Source organism: Plecotus auritus, assembly GCF_963455305.1.
Source record: "Plecotus auritus genome assembly, chromosome: 9".
NCBI classification, from domain to species: Eukaryota; Metazoa; Chordata; class Mammalia; order Chiroptera; family Vespertilionidae; genus Plecotus; species Plecotus auritus.
This window is the reverse complement of record NC_137783.1, coordinates 42,568,670-42,588,180: the sequence shown is the minus strand read 5'-3', so window position 1 is coordinate 42,588,180 and position 19,511 is coordinate 42,568,670. Positions and strand designations below refer to the sequence as shown.

At 38.4% G+C, this 19,511-nt stretch overlaps 1 protein-coding gene across 2 annotated transcripts in view; it reads right to left on the bottom strand.

The window, feature by feature from the left end:
* The window catches only part of SIRT1 (sirtuin 1), a 32,599-nt gene that overhangs the window by 9,294 nt on the left and 3,794 nt on the right, over positions 1-19,511 (bottom strand). Inside the window, exons 4-6 of one of the 2 annotated variants that reach the window (XM_080688250.1) lie at positions 17,272-17,424; positions 4,965-5,112; positions 1,614-1,693 (exon numbers count right to left, since the gene is read on the bottom strand). In XM_080688250.1, the coding sequence (XP_080544376.1) occupies positions 1,614-1,693; positions 4,965-5,112; positions 17,272-17,424 (381 nt within the window). Of the gene's footprint in view, positions 1-1,613; positions 1,694-4,964; positions 5,113-5,620; positions 5,714-17,271; positions 17,425-19,511 lie in introns of those variants that run through there. The other variant, XM_080688251.1, reaches the window with a different exon arrangement.

The window sequence follows — 19,511 nt, the reverse complement described above, 5'->3', positions numbered from 1 at the left end:
CTTCATCTCCCTTCTCTGAAATCAATAAACAAAACAAAATAAAACAAACAAGAGTAAGTTTGTAGGATCCAATGATTCTGCCCTGGCCACATAGATGCGTTGTTTAGAGTCGCCCTGATAAGCCTAGGTTACAAATTCAATCCCCAATTAGGACAAATACAAGAAAGTGCAACAACAAATTGATTTTTCTCTCTCTCAAAATCAGTAAGTAAAAAAGATACAGCCCTAGCTGGTTTGGCTCAGTGGATAGAGGGTTGGCCTGCGGACTGAAGGGTCCTGGGTTCAATTCCGGTCAAGGGCACATGTTCAGGTTGTGGGCTCAATCCCCAGTGGGGGTCCTGCAGGAGGCAGCCAATCAATGACTTCCTCTCATAGGCGATGTTTCTGTCTCTCCCTCTTCCTCTCTGGAATCAATAAAAATATATTTAAACTAGAGACCGGGGGGGAAGTGAAGTTGTGTGTCCCTCAGCCCAGCCTTCACTCTCTTCAATCGCGGTAGGATCGGGCCTAAACGAGAGGTCGGACATCCCTCTCACAATCCAGGATGGCTGGTTCCCAACTGTTCGCCTGCCTGCCTGACTGCCCCTAACCACATCTGCCTGCCAGCCTGATCACCCCTAACCACTCCCCTGCCAGCCTGATTGATGCCTTACTGCTCCCCTGCCAGCCTGATTGCCCCTAACTGCCCTCCCCTGCAGGCCTGGTCACCCCCAACTGCTCTCCCCTGCAGGCCTGGGTCCCCCCCAACTGCTCTCCCCTGCAGGCTTGGTAGCCCCCAACTTCCCTCCTCTACCGGCCTGGTTGCCCCTAACTGCCCTCCCCTGCAGGCCTGATCACTCCCAACTGCCCTCCCTTGGACTGGTCCCTCCCAACTGCCCTCCCGTGCTGGCCATCTTGTGTCCACATGGGGGCAGCCATCTTGTGTGTTGGAGCAACGATCAATTTGCATATTACTTTTATTAGATAGGATATCATTTAAAAAGTAAAAAAGATACAATGATTCCATTTTAATATACTATCCTCCTAATATATTTGCTTATATATGCAGGTAAACAAACAATTTATTTCTGGATGGTTTTTATTCTTTGCCATATTTTCTTGTAGTATCTTGGCAGTGAGCATATACAAAATACCTTTTACAATAAATTTTTTAATGTTTAAAGAATTACCACCTAGATTTAAAATTCTGAGTCTGATAGGCATTACAAACAGAGAGTAAGAAGAAAAACTAATATAGCAACACCTCACTTATGATACGGATTTTTATTTTAGTCTTCGATATTAAGGAGCCAATTTCATCACTTTAGACATCATGGACCAATGTTTTCAACTTAAGGTACTGAATGGTTCTTGTATTTCACCAGAATTCCCAATGATAACACTCTCTTCCTAGATCTTTTTGTACCATACAAATACTTTCAGGAAAAAAAACAAAAATGGTTTGGGAGGCAAAAGAAGAAACAGATTAGCCCAGTGTGTCTCAATGGTTGAGTGTCAATGATACTCTAAATCATTGATGTTTCTCTCTCTCCATTTCTCTCTGAAAGCAATAAAAATATATTAAAAAATAATCAGAGACATGCACAATTCCTAAAATATGGGTGATAAATTACCTGATTAAAAATATCTCCTCGTACAGCTTCACAGTCAACTTTGTATTTACAAATCAGGCAAGACGCTGTTGCAAATGAACCTAAAAAAAACAACAACATGCATGTGTTTTATTAATGAAATGTTTCCATTTATTAAACATACTACAAAGGTTAATATCAAATGTTAAAATTTTAAGACTCCATGGGAGAATCTAGAATATGAGTAATTAAAATACTTATAAGTAAGGATGGGTGGGGGGGCAATGGTAAGATATGTACACATACAATACCTTAGTAAAAAAATAAATAAATAAATAAATAAATTTTAAAAAAGTAAGGAGAGAATCCAATCCTCAACTGCTGATATGTTGATACAATGATGACTCCCCTAAGCCGCTATTTTCAATAAAATAAACCAACTCTTCCAGGGCTAAAATGCTACTGAGTTGGAAGGTTACACTGTACAGTATAACTTTAGCCTAAATAAACAGTCATTTTTAAAACAATTCAGATACATAATATTCTGTTCATACTTGTTATACTAGATGGAAATTTCCAAATACTGTTCATCAGAACTACCCAGTTCCTTTGGTTTCATAATCTAAAGATGTCTTTTCATACATAGCTATATTACAATTGTAATTTTAAAAAGGTTACTTAAAAGAATGTAATGAAATGCAACTGCTACATCTTCTGAAATCCAAAAGTATATTGATTTCTCATGTCTCGTGTGTCAAGACCAATCCTTCCAGTTTCATGGGGTTTGTTGTTGTTTTTTTTTGCATTCCACTTTTCTTATTTTATGTACAATTGGTCAGATAGCATGAGTAAATAATAAAACTCAATCTCCAAGAGAAACCAAGATGGCGGCATAGGTAAACACCTAAACTGCTGCCTCGCACAACAATATCAAAACTACAACTAAAAGACAAAACGGACACCATCCGGAACCACAGGAAAGCTGGCTGAGTGGAAATTCTACAACTAGAAGGAAAGAGGAAAACTCATTGAGACTCAGAGGAGCTGCAAAAAGCTGAGGTACGGAGCCTCGCATGTGGAGAGGACGGGCGGCTGAGTGCGCGGCTGGCTTTCTAAAGCGGGAGGGAGATGGAAGCTCCCGACTGCACTGAACTCCAGTTTCGGGCGAGTTTCTGGGAACCCAAACTCATTCGGGGAGAAACTGGACTGTCAGGAAAAGAGAAAGCACACTGAGGTTAAGGGGAGCTGCAGAGGCAGAGGTCCGGGGGCACGCGCGCGCGCGCCGAGAGGACTGACTGCTGAGTGCACAGGCAGCTGAGTACGCAGCTGGCTTTCTAAAGCGGGAGGAAGATAGAAGCTCCTGACAGCACTGAACTCCAGTTCCGGGCAAGTTTCTGGGAAACCAGACTCATTCGGGGAGAAACTGGACTGTCTGGCAGCAGGCGAAACTCGAGGGCAGCTTTCTCACAGAGGTGCTTGCAGCGATTACCACGGGACACTGAGACACAGGGGCCTCCTAGGGCAGGGCTGACAGGAAGCCAAGGCTGTCTGCTCTGCCCTGAGACTCCGCCCCATCCAAGCTGAGCACAGAGGCTTTTGCAATTTTGCAAGTCTTGTCTTAAAAGGGTGTCTCCAGCACAGAAGTTCTCCCAGTGTAGACACAGCTGATCCTCACAGCCAGTTGGCCTGGAGGTCAATTCCTCCCAGTGATACCAACAACGATCAAGACCTAACTAAAACAAGGCTGAGCACACAGCCCACAAAGGGGTGCACCAAGAGTGTCCACCTCAGGTAACTGGGGAGGCTGAGCCACTGGGCCCTATAGGACACCTAGCACACAAAGCTACTCTACCAACTCAGGGAAGCAACGAAAATGCAAAGACAAAGAAACAGATCACAAATGAAAGAAATGGAGGAAGGCAAACTACTGGATATAGAGTTCAAAACCACAGTTATAAGGTTTTTCAAGAATTTTCTAGAAAAGGCCAATAAATTTAGTGAGACCCTCAAGGATATGAAAAAGGACCAACTAGAAATTATATACTGAAATAAAAAATATTATACAGAGACCTAACAGCAGACTGGAGAATCGCAAGAATCAAGTCAAAGATTTGAAATACAAAGAGGCAAAAAACACTCAGCCGGAAAAGAAAAAAGAAGAAAGAATCCAAAAATTTGAAGAGTGTATGGAGCCTCTGGGACAACCTCAAGCGTACCAACATCAGAATTATGGGGGTGCCAGAAGAAGAGAGAGAGCAAGATACTGAAAACCTATGTGAAGAAATAATGACAGAAAACTTCCCCCACCTGGTGAAAGAAATAGACTTACAAGTCCAGGAAGCGCACAGAACCCCAAACAAAAGGAATCCAAAGAGGACCACACCAAGACACATCATTAAAATGCCAAGAGCAAAAGACAAAGAGAAAATATTAAAAGCAGCAAGAGAAAAACAGTTAGTTACCTACAAGGGAGCACCCATACAATTGTCAACTGATTTCTCAACAGAAACTATGCAGGCCAGACGGGAGTGGCAAGAAATATTCAAAGTGATGAATAGCAAGAACCTACAACCAAGATTACTCTACCCAGCAAAGCTATCATTCAGAATTGAAGGGCAGATAAAGAGCTTCACAGATAAGAAAAAGCTAAAGGAGTTCATCACCACCAAACCAGTATTATAAGAAATGCTGAAGGGTATTCTTTAAGAAGAGGAAGAAGAAAAAGGTAAAGGTAAAAATTATGAACAACAGCCCTAGCTGGTTTGGCTTGGTGGATAGAGCATCGGCCTGCAGACTGAAGGGTCCCAGGTTCGATTCCGGTCAAGGGCATGTACCTTGGTTGCAGGCACATCCCCAGTAGGGGGTGTGCAGGAGGCAGCTGATCGATGTTTCTCTCTCATCGATGTTTCTAACTCTCTATCCCTCTCCCTTCCTCTCTGTAAAAAATCAATAAAATATATTTTTTTAAAAAAATTATGAACAACAAATACATATCTATCAACAAGTGAATCTAAAAATGAAGTGAATTAAAAATCTGATGAACAGAATAAACTGGTGAATATAATAGAATCAGGGGCATAGAAAGGGAGTGGACTGACAATTCTCGGGGGGGAAAGGGGTTTTGGGGGGTGCGGGAAGAGACTGGACAAAAATCATTCACCTATGGATGAGGTAAGGGCAGAGGTTGGGGTGGGAACCAGGTGGAGGGGAGCTATTGGGGGGGGTGGGGAAGAGGAACAATTGTAATAATCTGAACAATAAAGATTTATTAAATTAAAAAAACACACAACTCAATCTCCATTCCTGAATGGTAGCCTACTTTCTAATCCTAACTTTCCTAGGATTAACAAAACTACTAGTAAATAACAGAAATCAATTCTGAAGTTTACTAACCATGACACTGAATTATCCTTTGGATTCCTGCAACCTGTTCCAGTGTATCTATGTTCTGAGTATAGTTGCGAAGTAGTTTTCCTTCCTTATCCGACAACGCTATGAATTTGTGACAGAGAGATGGCTGGAATTGTCCAGGATATATTTCCTATATAAGGCAAAAGGCAGAAAAAAGATTACACTTAAGAATTAAGTAAAACAGACATCACATATTTAGGTTTAACAACAACAAAAAAAAACTACCAATGTTAATGCCCCATGTATAAATAATTTAAAGACTACATGAGCATCTCAAAGCATCTAGATGGGTACAACACACACCTACAAAAGGATTGTTGCTGTTATATGTATAAAACTCAGCAATTAGTGAACTTGGCCCCTTGAAAAGGATAAAGATGACCCATAAACATCTCTAATAAATGTTAACAGATATTTTAATAAAAGTCAGAATACACCTTAGAATATATCTAACTTTTGTTGGCTGCAAATTCAGTTGTTTTTTTAAAGCAAAAGGGGGAATAGTTTAAATTGAAATTAAAGCTATCAAAGGTATGGTGACTTTTTTAAAAACATAAGAATATTAAAAATTTCTTATTCATCATTCAATATAAATATCAACCTGTTGGAAGTTCAAAGCTAAAGTTTTAATTCCTTACCAAAATTGTTTTCCTTCCACTGCACAGGCACATACTGGTATAGTATAGAGTTGCTCATGAATGCTGAGTTGCTGGATTTTGTGTGTGTGTTTTTCCCCCCAAATAATGCTTCAATGCTGTTTCTTCTTTAAAAACAAAGAATTCAGATATACACATGGCAAAAAGATCAGAGAAAAATTATCAATTTTGGTCCTCTCAACTTTTGACAGTGTTTATTTAGTTCATTTAGTAAGTGACTATGGCAAAGGAAGTTTCTTCATTAAAGTAGTAGTGCTACCTTCTACTTCCTTACCATTCATTACAGCCTCTCACCTACTACAATGCTAGCAAAAAAACTAGACACAACCATATGTCCATCAATAGGGGACCGGTTGTAGATATGTGGTACCATCCATAATAGTGGAGTATGCAGCCATTAAAATTAATAGGTTTAGATGCACTGACCTGAAAGATGGTTCATGACATACATGAAAAAAGCAAGTTAGTCACTGGTGTGTTTTGTTTTTATTTTTTTGTTATTAAGCAAAAATGAAAATAATATGCACATGCATATAGATATGTTCATAAAAACATCAAGTCAGAAAGGATTCAAACAAGCTATAAACAGATGGGGGAACTTTCACTTCTGATATTATACAAAAATGTTGAATAAGATTATAGATGACTACTTTTAACCTATTTAATATTTCAATTTTAAAAAAATATCTACAGGTATACCTTTCAGGTAAAATTAGTAAGTAAATCTCTTTATAACTATCACGTACACATCCATATGCTGCTGAAAATGGTATACAAAAATCCAAAAATTTGCCTCACATTCAAATTTTTGTCATGAATTTCATGGACAACTTTGCAATTTACAAAATAGACAATGCACATATAGAAAGAAGTAACAAGAGCTTAATAAAGCTGATGTTTATTAAAAAACTTAAAGCTACATTTTGTTCTACAGTCTAGACCATTGGTTGTACTATACTAACCATTGTTTTAGCTACAAGATGCTTTGTTCTAGTACATTCATATTTACATGTAGAGGCGTAAACGTCACTGTATTTTATTAAAGCTCCCTCTGGCCCTAACCGGTTTGGCTCAGTGGATAGAGCGTCGGCCTGCAGACTCAAGGGCCCCAGGTTCGATTCCGGTCAAGGGCATGTACCTTGGTTGTGGGCACATACCCAATAGGGAGTGTGCAGGAGACAGCTGATGTTTCTCTCTCATCGATGTTTCTAACTCTCTATCCCTCTCCCTTCCTCTCTGTAAAAAAATCAATAAATTTTTTAAAAAATAAAATAAAATAAATGAAGCTCCCTCTGTAAATAGCTGTTCGAGTGTTTTAACAAATATTAGAATATGCTAGGCAACAAATAAAATAACATCTAAAGTAGGAAGAAAAGTGATAACAGCATGCCAAACAAAACAAGAATAAATGACCTCCAGAGCAGGGTCAGGGAGTAAGAGTGCCAAGACTCCAAGACTCCTGAAATGAACTTTTATGTGCCTTATCTCCAACCCCCTCTTTTAAAGGGGAGGGTTAAGAAGCACAAAGATATGCAGACACTAGCTTCAGCTCTCTACTCCAATTTCCCTTCATGTCCAAACCATAACAGTTCAAGGTAGTTTAGCCCTTAAAAGTTAAAATTCAATTCCTATAGTTGGGAATCATTTATGAAACTCTTTTTTATAAGATTAAATTTTACGTGCTACGATTTGAATCTTAACTTTGTCTATTTTCTTTCAAATATGTAGTGGACCATGTCTGAACATCCTCAAGTCCTAACAAGAAACCAATCATGTGGACTGGGCCAATCTGTTAGTGCCATACGGATCCTCACAAATGAAAGAAAGCAGAGCTGGGACCAAAGGCTCAAAGCACTTTTTTAAAAAGACCTGTTGCTTACATACAACTGTGTTTAGAAATATGCAAACACTTCAGTAATTGTTCAAAGGCAACCAACAGTGTCCAAATTAAAGCTTAGAACTACCTGCCATATTGAGGTTTCATGCAGAAATAATGGCTCTCCTCCAAAAACGATCTCTACTTGGTTTCATCTAAAAAGTTCTAGCAATATGAGTGAGACCCCAGTCAAAGGCAGGGATGTTAACCGCAACCCCTCAAAAATAAAAGGACACATCAAAGTCTGATATCCACTATTTGCTAATATCCACCTCCTCCTACAGAGGAGAGGGAGACAATTAAGTAGAGTTGGTAATAAATTAGAACCTAAAATCTCTACTGCTGGAAAACACACACACACACACACACACACACACACACACACACACACACACACACACACACACAACAAAACACACACATCCATCCCTGTTAGAAAAATCCTCATAATCCCTTGTTTTATTCATTCCACAAAACCACACTTGAATAGACTACTCAATATCTTACCTAATCAGCACTTACAAATTATTAGTCACCTGACAAGTTCAACTGCCTTTTTTTTTAAATCTAGTTCCCTGAGGAACTCAAGATTCAGCAAACTTTTTCCAAACAAGGACAACCGTTAGTAATATTTAAGGCTTCCATATGGTCTCTGTTGCAACCACTCAATCTCCCAATGTAGTGCAAAAGCACCTTAGACAATATGCAAATGAATGAGCATAGCTGTATTCCAATAGAACTTTATTTACGGTCACCAACATTAGAATTTTCTTATGTTCATAAGCCATGAAAAACTGTTCTTTTCATTTTCCCCCTCCCATTTAAAAACTCTTAGCTCAAGGGCTCTATAAAAACAGGCAGTGGGCTACATTTGGACTGAGGCTATAGTTTGCCAATTCCTGTACTAACCTAACACAAGAGAATTTCAGTTAGTCGAGCTATTAGTTACCATTTAATGAAGTTTTAGTATGCACTAGACCAGTGGTCGGCAAACTCATTAGTCAACAGAGCGGCAAACCGCGGCTCGCAAGCCACCATGTGGCTCGCGAGCCGCAGTTTGCCGACCACTGCACTAGACATAACGAGCAATTTATTATAATGCTATAAACTAGGCTGAGGACTGAGTTTTTACATTTTAAAAGGTTGTACAGAAAAACAAAGAACATATAACTAAGCTCCTATGTTGTCCACAAAGCAGACCACATTTACTACCTGACCCTATAAAGAAAAGATGTGCTGACCACATTGTAGGGTATATATCCCCATTTTCAGATGAAAAAACTAAAGCACAGAAGTCACTTGCCAAAAGTCACAAGAACCAGTAAGTAGCAGAGCTGTCATTCAAACCCAGTTTTGATACCAAAGTGTGGCTCTTAACACTATGCAATAATAACTTTTCTTTCTTTTTTTTTATTTAAATTCTTTATTGTTGAAAGTATTACATATGTCTAATAATACCTTTCCAATGTTTGATCCCGGTACCTCAAGTTTCATACTCTCCTTTTAGGCTAAGCATCATTTATGTTAGGTACTGCTAACTAGTCTAATATCTAAGATCACTCTATAGTAAGTACACTTAATTTTGCACATCTTCATGGGATTACTGAAGGCTGGAATTCCAATCACCTTCTAACATAAAAACATTCTTCAAGAATACATAATGTTGCCCTAACCAGTTTGGCTCAGTGGATAAAGCGTCTGCCTCTGGACTGAAGGGTCCCAGGTTCGATTCCGGTCAAGAGCATGTACCTTGATGGTGGGCACATCCCCAATAGGGAGTGTGCAGGAGGCAGCTGATCGATGTTTCTAACTCTCCCTTCCACTCTAAAAAAATCAGTAAAATATTTTTAATATATTTTATTAATTTTTTACAGAGAAGAAGGGATAGGGATAGAGAGTTAGAAACATCGATGAGAGCCGAAACCGGTTTGGCTCAGTGGATAGAGCGTCAGCCTGCGGACTGAAAGGTCCCAGGTTCGATTCCGGTCAAGGGCACGTACCTTGGTTGCGGGCACATCCCCAGTGGGAGGTGTGCAGGAGGCAGCTGATCGATGTTTCTAACTCTCTATCCCTCTCCTTTCCTCTCTGTAAAATATCAATAAAATATATTTAAAAAAAAAAAAAAAAAAAAAAAAAAGAAACATCGATGAGAGAGAAACATTGATCAGCTGCCTCCTGCACATTCCCCACTGGGGATGTGCCCACAACCAAGGTACATGCCCTTGACTGGAATCGAACCTGGGACCCTTCAGTCCGCAGGCCAACGCTCTATCCACTGAGCCGAACCGGTTAGGGCTAAAGTATATTTTTTAAAAATACAGAATGTTCCCACAAATCAGTAAAAGAAAAACATCCCATTGGGAAAAAATGTCTAAGAACAATCAGATGATTCAAGGATATACACATGGCCAGTTGTAGAAAGCAATCATTCACACTTTTTTCTATTAAACTAATAGTTTTAACTTCCTGAAAGAGTTGAGATGAACATTAATAGAATATTGATTAAATATATTATGGTACAACTATAAAACTATAAAATAATACTCTACAGGCCTTTTCTTAAAAATAAGTTATTTCTGTTAAGTGCCATTATGTAACTATTTCCAAGAGTATTATTGGGGGGGGAGCAAGGTTAGAGAAATGGGTGTATAATTCTGTTAGTAATCATTTTCAAAGTATTACTAGAAACTTACAATAATACTCCTCCCATATACACACACACCCCCAAACACATTTACTTATTTCTTTTACTTATGGAAGGCCCAAGAAAACACAGTAACCTTTGAGGTAAGAGATTCAAGATAGGGGAACTAAGGGAGAAGGCCAACTAATGTTTATATACTGTACTGTTCAGATTTCTTTGTAAATCACATTCACAACACACACACACACACACACACACACACACACACACACTTTATTTTAAAAAGTATTTTAACGCCAATAACGTTCTGCAGAGAATTTGAGGGAGTGGGCAGGGGCATGTTAAATCAGCCTTCTCATACACTTCTTCTAATGGGAATGTATTTTATTCCACCTTCACAGACAGCAATACAGCAAAATGTATCAGGACCCTTGGCAATTTCCTTTTTAGGAGTGCATCCTAAGAACATTGGAAACACACCAAAAAGGATAATCAAAGCAGCCCTATTTGTGATAACAGGAAGTAAGAGGACATCCAAACGTACACTTGCAAGATTAGTTCATTACAGTACACTACTTGATGAACATTATGACGACTATAAAGTATTCAAGAGTCTGACACAAAAAATTTATTAAGTAGGAAATACTACAAATACAAATCAGTACGAAAAAGAACCCGTTTTTATAATAAAAATGTAATATATACGTAGCTATAATACTTTACGCCTATATTTATACACCTGTAATCCACATACACGTAAGTATTAATATATTGTTTTCAGATAAATGGGACTGAGGCTATTTTTTTTGCATGCATTTTTTTATTTTTAGATAATGAACTGGTTTTAAGAGTTTTTAACTTTTATAACTACATAATCTGGTATGTTAGAACATTATCAATAAAGTGAGGATTTATTGAATAAATATAAAGATACATTTTTTAGAATTAAGTCAAGTTCAGTTCACATTTTCATTATTTCCATCCCCTACTTCTTGAGTTTTAATCACTTTAATGGAAAAAACATTCACTGAATTCTATACAGGTTAGCAAATACACTCTTTGGACAGTCTTTAAAAAGTTATTTTATCCATGTTCAGTTCAACCTTTACTGACTACTCAATTTTATCAGCATCAGTCAATTATTCTAGACTCCCAGGAACCCTTATTATGCAAAACAATAATGGTTCAGGACATGGCTATATAGCTTTATGTCTGCCTTAATTGTTCTTGGGTGAATTTCAAAGTGGTAACACAGCTAGGCACACAGTATCACAATGGTGCTCAAACAGGGAACGATTTTGCAGGGAATACTTGGCAATGTATGGAGACATTTTTGAATGTCAAGACTGGGAGTGGGGGGTGTTAATGGTATTTAGTGGGAAGAGGGATGCTGCTAAATACCCTTTAATTCACAGGGCATCTCCTCACAGCAAGGAATTACCCACCCCAAAATGTCAATTAAGAATCTGCTTTAATGGGCCAGTAACTTCTTTAAACACACCTCTTCATTACTTGGAATTTCCAGTCTAAATGAAATCTAAGTTTCTTCTCAATAATTATATACAATCAATGGCTTGATGCATTAAGGAAATTCTTTCCTTCCAAAAATTCACCAATAATAACATAACTTCATATTACATTCATTTTCTCTCACAACTAGCAAAAACCATAAACCATTTAACAAGCTTTCTGCTTACTATAGCAACTGGTAGAAAAATTTAGATTTTATTCACATATTTCATGAATCTAGTAAAATGTAACAATATTTGCATACCCTCTCCATCCTCCATTTTTGGATACTATACTTTGTTCCTTGTTCTTACTTATTTCTCCTTAACCTTTTCCCCAATTATTTATTTTTAGACCCAATATTAACTCAGCCTCTTCTACCTATTACTATTTTAAGTGCTGCTTCAGCATCTGGAAGCTTTCTTTTATGCAGTTCATAATGGGAGAATTAAAGTGCAATAGTTCTATATGAATAGTAGTTATAAAGGTTATTTAGCTTTTAACAAAACTTAAATGAAAGCTCACAAAAAAATAATCAAGCAAAATTAAGTTTATATGAATAAACTTTATAGATGAACTTAATTTTTTATTTTATTAATAAAAATTCACAAAATCTTAAAACTTTAATGGAAAAGTGAAAAATACCACCCCTCCAACCCTTTCTTCTCCCAGATGGTATATAACCTATACACAGTGGTTAAGAACACTGTAACACATTGTTATTTTCTCTTATGTACTATCTAGATTTCTATTAAGCACACTTTTTAAATTTCTTACACTTTTGTGTTTATCATTGTAATTCTGAATTGTTTCTATCAATTTTTACATGTCAAAGCTAGTTAAGCTACCAATGAATACCCAGTTTGTATATTAGACAACTAGGGTTACAATCTTTCTCACCTTGCTATTTCTATTCTCAGTTATCACATTTTTCCAAGTGTCAGGTTACTACTTTACTAAGCAACTTTACTAAGTACATAAGGAAGTGATGGGGGAGAGGGGACTGACAAGTTAGTTTGGGCTGTATGTTTTCTTTCCTCTCAGAACACAAATTACAGCAAGTCTTACAAGCATTATATAAATGGGCTACTGAATCAAGCTTTAATAATGAGAAATAAGATCAAAGTAATTTCTAGTTACCTGCTAGCCTTCTGTAAGTGTTCATTTCTGCTAACTAGAACTGTTACATAATGCTAGTAGCTTAGGTTCAATTCAAGAAACCTGTAACTAAGTGACATTTCATTGGTCTGCAAAATCATGCATTAGTACTACTAGCACCAGTGAAACAGTAAGTCTTCACTAATTCATAATCTTGTAATTAAGAAAAGAGAATAATGTAAAGAAACTAACTTTATTTATGTAATTCAGTGTAAACCAGGTGTCAGTTCTTAAGGGTACATATAAATGTCCATCATTACTTTATGCTGACACAAAGTAAAAAGTTCAAAATTTTCACAAGTTTCAAGTTGATAGTTAGAAAAATTAAAAATTCTCTTAGCCTGAAAATTTCTCAAATTCAGTTTTCAGTTTTAGCAATTAAGTCATATTCAAGAAACTTAAATATAACTTCCACATTTTCCTCTAATTCTTATTTATAGCCACACTTGAATGAAACAAAAGACTACTTCTTTAAAAACAAGTTAACCAATTTAAACTCCATTTAAATCAGCAGAGCTTTTCCTATAGTTATGTAAATAGACAATATGGTTTGAAAGTAACTGAGATTACCCCTTTAATTAAAATGTAGGTTCCTTTAACTTCTACATTCACTAAAAATAGTCACTAACACAAAAGACCCATTCAAAATACTGAAGCTTAGCAATAGCAATTTTACAATTTCTTACCATAAGACTGAACTGTGGAGGAAAAAAAAATAATAAAGTTTTCTGATTAAACTATCTTGAGCTTGGTATAATGCAGCAATTAGCAACCTTTTTCATTTCATGGCACTCATAAACTTATTACTGAAATTCTGTGGCACATTAAATATGTATTTTTGCCGATCTGACAAAAGAAAACAGGTATCAGAGAAACCAAGATGGCGGCATAGGTAAGCACCTAAACTGCTGCCTTGCACAATATCAAAACTACAACTAAAAGACAAAACGGACACCATCCGGAACCACAGGAAAGCTGGCTGACTGGAAATTCTACAACTAGAAGGAAAGAGGAAAGCACATTGAGACTCAGAGAAGCTGCAAAAGACTGAGGTACAGAGACAGGCGAGCGCACGGAGAGGACGGGCGGCTGAGTGCACGGCTGGCTTTCTAAAGTGGGAGGGAGATGGAAGCTCCTGACTGCACTGAACTCCAGTTTCGGGCGAGATTCTGGGAACCCAGACTCATTCGGGGAGAAACTGGACTGTCTGGCAGCAGGCGAAACTCGAGGGCGGCTTTCTCTCAGAGGTGCTTGCAGCGATTACCACGGGACACTGAGACACAGGGGCCTCTTAGGGCAGGGCTGAAGGGAAACCAATGCTGTCTGCTCCGCCCTGAGACTCCGCCCCACCCTGAGACTCCGCCCCATCCAAGCTGAGCACAGAGGCTTTTGCAATTTTGCAAGTCTTGTCTTAAAAGGGTGTCTCCAGCACAGAAGTTCTCCCAGTGTAGACACAGCTGATCCTCACAGCAAATTGGCCTGGAGGTCAATTCCTCCCAGTGATACCAACAACAATCAAGACCTAACTAAAACAAGGCTGAGCACACAGCCCACAAAGGGGTGCACCAAGAGTGTCCACCTCAGGTAACTGGGGAGGCTGAGCCACTGGGCCCTATAGGACACCTAGCACACAAAGCTACTCTACCAACTCAGGGAAGCAACGAAAATGCAAAGACAAAGAAACAGATCACAAATGAAAGAAATGGAGGAAAGCAAACTACTGGATATAGAGTTCAAAACCACGGTTATAAGGTTTTTCAAGAATTTTCTAGAAAAGGCCAATAAATTTAGCGAGACCCTCAAGGATATGAAAAAGGACCAACTAGAAATTATACACTGACTGAAATAAAAAATATTATACAGAGACCTAACAGCAGACTAGAGAATCGCAAGAATCAAGTCAAAGATTTGAAATACAAAGCAAAAAACACTCAGCCAGAAAAGCAAAAAGAATCCAAAAATTTGAAGATAGTGTAAGAAGCCTCTGGGACAACCTCAAGCGTACCAACATCAGAATTATGGTGGTGCCAGAAGAAGAGAGAGAGCAAGATACTGAAAACCTATGTGAAGAAATAATGACAGAAAACTTTCCCCACCTGGTGAAAGAAATAGACTTACAAGTCCAGGAAGCCCACAGAACCCCAAACAAAAGGAATCCAAAGAGGACCACACCAAGACACATCATTAAAATGCCAAGAGCAAAAGACAAAGAGAAAATATTAAAAGCAGCAAGAGAAAAAGTTACCTACAAGGGAGCACCCATTCGATTGTCAGCTGATTTCTCAACAGAAACTATGCAGGCCAGACGGGAGTGGCAAGAAATATTCAAAGTGATGAATAGCAAGAACCTACAACCAAGATTACTCTACCCAGCAAAGCTATCATTCAGAATTGAAGGGCAGATAAAGAGCTTCACAGATAAGAAAAAGCTGAAGGAGTTCATCACCACCAAACCAGTATTACAAGAAATGCTGGAGGGTATTCTTTAAGAAGAGGAAGAAGAAAAAGGTAAAGGTAAAAATTATGAACAACAAGTAAATCTAAAAATCAAGTGAATAAAAAATCTGATGAACAGAATAAACTGGTGAATATAATAGAATCAGGGGCATAGAAAGGGAGTGGACTGACAATTCTCGGGGGGAAAGGGGTGTGGAGGGTGCAGGAAGAGACTGGACTAAAATCGTTCACCTATGGATGAGGACAGTGGGGGGGGGGGGAGGTAAGGGCAGAGGGTGGGGTGGGAACCGGGTGGAGGGGAGCTATGGGGGGAAAAAGAGGAACAACTGTAATAATCTGAACAAGAAAGATTTATTAAATTAAAAAAAAAAATAGGTATCAGTGTGATTCATTCACACTGGATGGCTATTGTGTTGGCTGTTGTCATTTTTTTGTTTGACAATCTAAGGGAAAAGAGAGTCAGTGCCCATGACTAAATAGTCAGGTATTCTTAGTTTTGCCTCACCCGAGGATATTTTTCCTCAGAGAGAGAGAGAGAGAATGTGTGTAGGGAGGTAGTCGGAGGGGGGGTGAGATTTGAAAGACACATTGATTTGGTTGCTTCCCACATGTGCCCCAACAGGGCCAGGATGGGTCAGGATCAAATCTGCACTCAGGTATGTGCCCTTGACAGGCAATCAAACCTGGGACCCTTTGGTGCCCCAGGGGGAGGGCATGGGGGGGGTAAAGGCAGGGATAAAGCTGACTCTCTAACCACTGAACCACACCAGTTGAAAATTGCTGGCATAATGTATTATCAAGCTTTGTACTCCAGAATAGAGCTGCCCAATAGAAATATGTGAGTCATGTATGTAATTTTAAATTTTCTAGTAATTACATTAAAATCATGGAATTTTCATAATTTACAACCCAGTATCAAAAGTATCATTATTTCCACATGTAATCGATATTTATTTATATAATTTCCCCCATACTAGGTTTCTAAAATCTGGTGGACTTTCACACTTACATCACATTTCAATATACTAAAGTGCTCAAAAGCCTCATGTGGCTAGTGGCTTCTGAACAGTTGGACTGTGCAACTCTACAGACTAGAGCAGAATAGAGCACTATTGACTAAAATGCAATCTTAGAATCTTTTCCACCCCTAATCACAAATGTTCAGGCACATTACATATGTGTTAAGACCTGGCTAATACAAAGCATACCAAAGTAGATGTTAAAATCTTCATAACCCATTAAAAAAATATTAAAAATCTGCTTGGTTGGTGTGGCCCAGTAGTTGAGCATCAACCTAGGAACCAGGAGGTCATGGTTTGATTCCAGTCAAGGCACATGACCGGGTTGTGGGCTCGATCCCTAATAATGGACATGTAGGAAGGAAGCAGTGATCAATGATTCTCTCATCATTAATAATTCTATCTCCCTCTCCCTTATTCTCTGAAATCAATAAAAACATTTTAAGCACTTGCTGGTTTTGCTCAGAGGATAGAGCATCGGCCTGCAGACTGAAGGGTCCTGGGTTCAATTCCCAGTCAAGGGCACATGCCCAGATTGCAGGCTTGAACCCCAGTTGGGGGCGTGCAGGAGGCAGCCGATCAGTAAGTCTCTCTCATCATTGATGTTTCTATCTCTCTCTCCCTCTTCCTTCCTGAAATCAAAAATATATTTTTTTAAAAAACAGCATATTGAAAATAAATAAATAAATAAGCATGGACAATGTAAAGGCCATTAATGCAGTGAAATTTGAAAAATAGAAAATAACCTCTTCTTTGAAAAGAAACTCAATCCTAAAATGAAGAAAAATAACAATCCCTTCTGAAAAGAAAGGAATTCTTACTAAACTGACTGTTTTAATGATGTAACTCCACACTGCAGTACTAGTACCCAATTTACTAGACAATGAATGTTAAGCGTAAGAAGCCTTTGTGAACAAATACTTTTGTCACGAGAGGCGGTCAATGGAACAACTAGAAGCGTTCATAGTACCTTTGCGAACTTGAAGAATGGTCTTGGATCTTTTCTGAAATACTCAATATCAAACATTGCTTGAGGATCTGGAAGGTCTGGGAAGTCTACTGCAAGACGAGCATAAATACCATCTCTTGACCTGAAGTCAGGTATTCCACAAGAAACAGAAACCTGCAAAATACATGGCATAATTTGTACAATTAAATCTTCTACCTCTATGTTTGTAATTGCTCTTACACAATTAGGAAGAAGTTGAAAAATAATTTAGTTTTAAACTTCTTTTAGAGAACAGAAATACCACCCCATTACAATTTAAAATAGAAATAAAACACCCCCCAAACAAGTATTACTAAATCCATCACATTCCACTCATAATGGAGTAAGGAATTTTAAGGCAAATTTTGAATCTTAAAGCATTTAATCAACAAATTAAAGCAATAGAAATTTGAGAAGAAGTAAATCATTTCAAATTATTCTAGCCAGAAAGCAGGGAACAACTTCTATTACAGCCAAGTGTTTCCAAAGAAATCTCTCATCTGGTCAGGGACCTACTACTTCAAGAATACTAAATTTCTAGCCCTACCTGGTTTGGCTCAGTGGATAGAACATCAGCCTGCGGTCCCCAGTTCGATTCCAGTCAAGGGCACGTACCTCAGTTGCAGGCTCCACCAGGGAGGCAACTAATCAGTGTTTCTCTCTCTCTGTGTCTCTCCCCCTCCCATCCACTCTCTCCAAAAAATCAATGAAAAAATATCCACTGGTGAGGATTAACCAACAACAAAAAACTAAATTTCTATATTTTCTTTAAAATACTATGTTGAACAATGTTTCAATTATTTTTATTGATTTCAGAGAGGAAGAAATAGAAACTTTAATGATGAGAATCACTGATCCTGCATGCCCTCTCCTGGGGATCGAGTCCGCAACCTGGGCATGTGCCCTGACCGGGAATCAACCATGATCTCCTGGCTCATATGTCCACATTCAACCACTGAGCCAGGCTGGCTGGGCTACAATGTTTCAATTCTTAAGAACAGATTTAGAGCCCTAGCTGGTTTGGCTCGACGGATAAGAGCGTCAGCCTGCAGACTGAGGAGTCCTGGGTTCGATTCCAGCCTAGGGCACATGCCTGAGTTGCAGGCTCGATCCCCAGTAGGGGGCGTGCAGGAGGCAGCTGATCAATGATTCTCTCTCATCATAGATGTTTCTATCTCTCTCTCCCTCTCCCTTCCTCTCTAAAATCAGTAAAATATATTTAAAAAAAAAAAAGAATAGATTTAGACACCATGCTTTCAAATAGAGATTTGAGTGTTACCTTTTTGTTTCACAATTTTACCAAAATGATTCCACTTTGACCTCAGAGTTAAGTCAAACTTATGTAAATCATGTCGGGGAGCAAAGAATTACTATTCTTGATCATTTAAGATTAAGCGGCCCAACTGCTTCACTCAATGGTTGGGCATCAAACTATGAACCAGGAGTCAGGGCACATGCCTGGGTTGTGGGCTTGATCCGCAGTGGGGGGTCTGCAGGAGGCATCCAATCAATGATTCTCTCTCATCATTGATGTTTCTATCTCTCCCTCTCCCTTCCTCTCTGAAATCAATAAAAACATATTTAGAAAAAAAAAAAAGGATTAAGTGACACTCTCGCTTAACTCAAAATGGCAGAAAGCAGAACTGAATTTTACTCCAGCATTGCTCTGGTCACTAACAAACATATTCTGTATTCAACACAAAAAACACAATACCCTTACCTAGCTAGTTATCTGTGACCCTATAGGGGAGGCAAATGAAAATTGTAAAGCCACCTCAATCACATCACCTTAATTTAAATGGATGGGAGGTAGGAATCTGTTACCTTCCTAACACTAAGTTCTTTACTTGTGAATATCAATTAGGTTCCTGGTTTCCCCATGAAGATGGAACAAAAACCCCATTTTTCCATCACACCCTGACACACTTTAATGTAAGCAGAATTCTCTTAATCTCCTTTAGGAGTTGTGGTATAATGTAGGTAAAAATCTTGCCTTAATTCCACCTACCTACTGTACTAAAAAACAGAAGCAAATCTTTATAAAAAAGGTTGCTGGAGAGGCTTTTAAAAACAACCAATTTAGCCTCTGTTGCTATGCTCAATTTTTAGCAGTTTCCAAACACAAATAATTGCCCATTATCATGGAAGGATAAATTCTTCTACACCATAAAAACCTTTAATAGGAAAGGCATAAGATAAAATATTTACCACCTCCTCTTTTA